This window comes from Condylura cristata, unplaced genomic scaffold, assembly GCF_000260355.1.
Source record: "Condylura cristata isolate star-nosed mole 26May11 unplaced genomic scaffold, ConCri1.0 scaffold00027, whole genome shotgun sequence".
Lineage (NCBI taxonomy): Eukaryota > Metazoa > Chordata > Mammalia > Eulipotyphla > Talpidae > Condylura > Condylura cristata.
This window is the reverse complement of record NW_004567128.1, coordinates 7,200,231-7,206,230: the sequence shown is the minus strand read 5'-3', so window position 1 is coordinate 7,206,230 and position 6,000 is coordinate 7,200,231. Positions and strand designations below refer to the sequence as shown.

At 43.3% G+C, this 6,000-nt stretch overlaps 1 protein-coding gene across 3 annotated transcripts in view; it reads left to right on the top strand.

Annotated features, from left to right (window-relative positions):
* The first annotated feature begins 493 nt into the window (after positions 1-493).
* Positions 494-6,000, top strand: part of PHKA2 (phosphorylase kinase, alpha 2 (liver)) — a 61,527-nt gene continuing 56,020 nt past the window's right edge. For all 3 annotated transcript variants that reach the window (XM_012730373.1, XM_012730372.1, XM_012730371.1), the window contains exon 1: positions 494-743. In XM_012730373.1, the coding sequence (XP_012585827.1) occupies positions 666-743 (78 nt within the window). In that variant the 5' untranslated portion in view covers positions 494-665. The remainder of the gene's footprint in view (positions 744-6,000) is intronic.

Genomic DNA, 6,000 nt, shown 5'->3' with positions numbered 1-6,000 from the left:
TCCCGGGCGTCCAGGTGGCCGCGGCGGAAGGGCCTTTTCTCCAGACTGCTCAGGACTCGCGGGCCTGCGGCCCCGGGAAGGTGAGGGGCCGAGCGGCAAACTCGTCCCCGCGGGCCCTGGGCCCTCGCCGCCCCTGCGGACCACCCCTTTTGCGTTCCCCCGCGGGCTGCGACTCGAGGGTTCCGCTCGCGGTGGGGGCGGGGCCAGGGGGCGGGGCTGGGAGTGGGCCGCGGCCCGCGGATCCAACTGGGCAGCGTACCGTAGGGTTGGCGGCCCCCCGGGGGCCTCCCCACCACCTCCTGAAGGCAGAAAATAGGGCACAGTGGGGGCAGGCAACGTCATCCCACACCCGGAACCCAGTTCCCTGCTTCTCCGGTGGGGGCCCATGGACCCTGGCTGAGCTGATCTGGACAAGGCGGGGCCGATGCGGCGCCAGCCGTGGTGTCCACCCCACCCCCTCCAAACTTGCAAAACTCTGGTTGGCTTCTTACCACCCCTACTTTGGTTCTATCGTTGTTTTAGAAGTACAGCTCTCCTACTGCGGGGCCCCATCCCGAGAACTCATCGAGGCTGTGACTGGAAGCCAGACACCCTTGTGGCCGCAGCCCAGGCGTGCCACCTCCCTGCACCCGGTCGGGAGCTGCGGACCCGGGAGCATTTCTAAGATGAGAAGCAGGAGCAATTCTGGGGTCCGCTTGGATGGATACGCGCGACTTGTGCAACAAACCATCCTGTGTTACCAGGTAAGGAGGGAGGGAGCACCCAATCTGCCCTCTCCTCGCACTTCTTACCCAGACTTTGGTGTCCCGAAATTTGCAGTTCAGAGTTTTTCAGTCCTTGCTGGCCGGTGTTTCCCTTCACTCCCATTTCTCCCCCTTCCGCCTTATAAGACAGTGGGGCTGATGGATTGTGAAGCTACTGTCCGTAGAATTCTTTCATCATTGGGATCCACGACAGGAAGAACTCCCCCCTCCCTCCCCCCCCCCCCGTCGGTGCCCGGGGTACAAAATGCTCCTCTTGAATTGACTCTGTTTCTTTTGGATGGGAGAGAAGCTGTGTGTAGGTTGGACAGAGCACACTGAATGCGGAAGGTGAACTCTGGACTGCAAGGGCAGCAGCCAGCAGTGAACAAGCTCCTGAGGTTTGCAGCCCATTCTTGAATGTGGGGTCAGCTGCTGCAGCTCCCATGAGTCCCCTTTTTAAGAGACCCATGGAGGGTAGGGATGGGAGTTAGGGCTTACTTTGGTTGCTGTTTTACAGATAAGGAAACTTAAGGCCAAAAAGGTAGTACAGTCCCAACAAAACAGGTCTTTTGCTCCCAAGTTCAAGGGTACCTGTGAAATTTTGCCTGCAGTTTCCTACGGGGATTAAAGTTATATGTGGGCCCATCATGTAAGACCACTGGGCTATTTTTATTCCTAGTAAAGACAGCAACTATGTTGCTTGCTCTCAATCAGCAGCAACTATTTATAGATCCTCCTTGTCAGAGAAGGAAGTGACATTCCATGGGTAGAGGCCTGGTCTGCAAGTTGGGAGCCATTACTCGAAGCCACTGACCATTTCCTCCTTTTTTTTTTTTTTTAAATATTTATTTATTTGTGCATACAGAACTGGGGTACAGGCCAGAGATGCGGGGGGTGAGAGGCTTCACCAGTGACAGAGTGGGGAGCAGAACAGGCAGATCAACGAAGTACACTGCTGAGGGGAGCAGCGGGTGGGTCAGGAGAGGTCTGCATGGCCTTGTGGATCTCCTCCAGGGCAGGCGGAGATCGAACTCATGCGGAAGTGGTTTCAGCTTCTCAGTGCTGTGCTTTAACCCTCTGCGCCACCAGGGAGGGCCCATTTTCCCTTTTTAACCAATTTCTCAGTCTTGTTTCCCTCTTCAGGAACTATTCCTTGTGTACCTATTGTGTATCTGATACTGTCAGATGTTGGGCTTACAAAGGATTAGTACTTAAGAATGCAGTGAGATTTGTGCCTGGGGGAGGTGCAGAGTCACTTGAAACCCTTGAGGTCACATGTGGTTGATAAATTAGAAATGTTTGGATTTTAGAAGACAAGTATACACACATATATTCAGTAATAATTGTAGCGTCTGGGCGGCATCCCTTAAACTCATTATTTCCACATCAAAATGTGACCCCGAGTAGGAAGCATAAAGACTGAGAAGTTTCCTCTCAGTTCAGGTCATCTTTTACCATCTACCAGCTTGCTGCAAACTTAGAAAAACACTTTAAATGTTCAAAGTTTATTTACTTTTGAAATTGCACATTAAAGACTGTGGTTGGTCCTTATTTGAGGACTAGAAGAGCCCTAGAAGGGATGGTTTCAAGTTAAGAACTGAAGAAGGAATAGGCTAGCACATAGGTTTTTTTTTTTTTGTCTTCCTTTTGGAATATATTATAATTACATCAACAAAGAGTTTTAAGATCCAAGTTGAAAAACCTTTCTCTTAATTACTGTGATGGAAGAGGCTATAAAAATAACTGAGGAGACTTGGTTTTTGTGTCACACCCAGGCTTGAATCCCTGACTCTGCCTTGAATATACATAGGTAACCTTCGCTCAGTCTCTGAGTCCATACCCTCGACTATGAAATGGGGGAAATAATCCCTGCCTATGCTAAAGTATTATGAAGAGAGAATTAGCGCCTGGTATGTTGCCTGGCAACTTGTAGGCACTTGGTAAATAGGAGTGTTGGTGGTGGTGTTAAGGCTTTGACATCGGCCAAATTACCCAGGCCACGCTTGATTGCCTCACTTCCCCGGCCCATGATACCCCTTTCCTGAGAGCCCTCATACAGCTACGAGTTGCTTTCTCGTCTTTGACCACAATTAAGAACCGCAAAGTTCCTTCTTGATAGAATACTTCCCACTAGCTCTGAGCCATCCCCGGACCAGCTGTGGATCCAGGTCTGCCTCCCCTCAAAAGCAAATGAACTGTCATCTCATTAAAGCAAATCTGCAACAGTGGACTTTCCTCTCTAACATTTTAATGATTAAAAAAAAGTTGTCTGAGCTTTTAGTTGTATTGATTTTGGGGGTAGCTGGTGAGAAGCCCTCAATGTTTGCCCTCTTTTTCTTTTCTTGGTTGTACTCACAAACTCTTCTGGCTAACCAGAATATCCCAAGTAATGTTCTGCTGGGGAGTTCCATGAGTCTGCAAGAAGAGAATCACACCCCTTCCCACCTAATCCCATCCTGCTCCCATGACTAGTCTTCATAGTCTAGAGCCCTAACTGATTTAAGGCTTCATTGAGTTTACTGGGTGATCTTAGGCAGGTCACCTAACTGCTCTGTAAAAACGCATGAGTAATTTTGTGCATATTTTATCACAATTAAAAAAATGAATGAGCTGGATTAGTGGTTTTTTTATAATATAATAGTTTATTTTTACATCATTTTGTGCCTTTTTTCATCTCAGTTGTAATCACCATGGGTGGATTAGTGGTTTTTAATGTTCTTGCTGTCTCCCCACTCCTGTAAATGGGTGCAGATGTGTATGGGGCATATTTTATGAAGCAACTGGTACAGCTTTAAGCTCTGTTTCTGATTTACATTTTAAATCGAGATCAACTTACTTTGATTTCACTTGTTAGAAATCAGTGTTAAAACATGTCAAACTCATTCTGTTGGAAGCAATAGTTTGTTCATATAGCTAGCATGTCCACTAATTCCTTTTCCTGGATTTATGAAAGAAGAGAACTTTTCCATTAGTCATTTGCCAAATGTATTTGCTGCTAAATATTATTTGAATCTTTAAATCAAAGAAGGAAAGAATTATAAAAGTTCCCTTTTGCAGATTTGATTTTGTATATTGAGAGACTATATATATATATACTCTAGTGAATGTCTTAAAATATTTGACTTTTAAAAACCCCTAAATTCCTAGATTTATTTTGACCTAGGTAAGAAATACTAATGTACTAGAAAAACTTATACTATGTACATTTCTTCCATATCAACTGTTTGAAGACTCATTAATAAACATGTTAATTTCAAAGTGGTGATCAGTAACTAAATGTTGCTATTTAGTGGCACTGGAATGAAAAATAAGACCAGAATAAATGGAACATAGCATATGGAACAAATAGTAATAATAAAGACTAATTTGGGGAAAAGTTTTTAAAAAGATACAATTTTTTAAAAGACATAATTAAATACTGGTAAATAATAACATGACAGAAGACTGGGAGGGAACTGGAGTTAAAGCATACTAAGATTATTTGTTCAGAAGAAGGATAAGGATGTCATATAGTTTAAAATCATGGATATATATGTTATGTCATAGACCTAACAAGGAATTATAATGGAAATTATGAAATATTTAGAATGGAATGCCTAACAAAAGCATTCCAAAGATGAATTTATGGAATAAATCTAAAGTGGGACTTAAAGAGAAATTTATATGCCGAAATGTAAACATTAGAAAAGAAGAAAGATTTAAAAACTAGTGATCTTAAGATTGAGAAAAAGACAACTGAATGTACCCAAGAAAATACAAGAAAGAAAATAATAAAAATAGGAGTACCAGGAGGCCCTCCCTGGTGGCACAGCGGGTTGGAGCACTGCACTAGAAGCTAAGCCAAGCTGTGGTAGCTTCAGTGCAAGTTAGATCGCCCGCCCAGGAGGTGATCCGCATGGCGCAGCAGACCTCACCTGCTAGCCTGCTGCTCCCCTCAGCAGTGTACTTTGTCGATCTGCCTGTTCTGCTTCCTGCTGTTTCTGGTGATCCTCTCTCTGCCCCTGGGCCTCTGGCTGTACCCCAGTTCTGTTTGCATAAATAAATAAATCTTAAGGAAAAAAAATAAAGCTGGCATGCTCTTAAAAAAAAAAATAGGAGTACCAAATTAATGTAACATAAATAAAAGGGCCCTCCCTGGTGGTGCAACAGGTTGAAGCATAGCACTATGAAGCTAGCCGAAGCCACTTCAACACAAGTTCACTCCCCAGCCAGGGAGGTGACCCCCATGGCACAGCGGACTTCTCCTGACCCGCCCGCTGCTCCTCTCAGCTGAGTACTTCCTCAGTCTGCCTGTTCTGTTCCCCACTCTGTCTCTGGTGAATCCCCTCACCCCCTGAACCTCTGGCCTGTACCCCAGCTCTGTATGCATAAATAAATCTTTAAAAATAAATAAATAATATCGATTAGCTCCAAAGCTGTTTTTTTTTTTTTAAATAAAGACTAGTAAGATAAGCATTTGTCAATGTTGATAGAAGCAGGGAAGGAGTAACAAATAATATTAGGAGAAAATGGAAAAATATTATGAATAATTTGGGGTAGTAAATTTGATAATGTGAATGATGATTTTTTAAGGTAAAAGTTACCAATGTTACTACAGGGGAAAACTAAATCCTAATTAAATCTATAACCATTAAAGAAATGGGATATGTCAAAAAATCTTAGTCCTTTATAAGTTTATAAAGTAGGACCAGGGAACATTTGGAGGTTATTCATTCATCTTTGAAAGCAAGGAATTTGGCTTTTATTCCAAATGGAAAGAGAAGCCATGCTTTTGTATAGGAAGATTTAATATTCTTTCCAAGTTGATCTATAAATTCAGTATATAGATTCCATAGAATGTCACTCAAAATCCAAAAGGACTTCCAATGGAAATTGATTCCAAAATTCATGAGGAGTCTAAAATAGTGAAGACATGTTACATGAAGAAGGGGTGAAAGGAGTGCTTTACTAGATTTCAACACTTACAAGTCTGTGGTAATTGAAATTGTATAATACTGAAAAGTGGTAGACAAATAGACCAGTGGAAAAGAATAAAGGGTCCAGAGACAGAAAGGATAGCTACTCAACAAAAAATGCTAGGACATTGCTTGTCTGTATGGAGGAAAAAGCTATTTTTCCCTCTGGCTATCTACAAGAACAAGTTCTGGAGGGGATAAAGACTAAAGAATGAAAAGCAAAGCTATAAAACAAATTAAAAAAATCTTGCTATGATCTGGAGAGAGGGGATGATTCTCAAACTAGTTTAAAAAGCATAAAT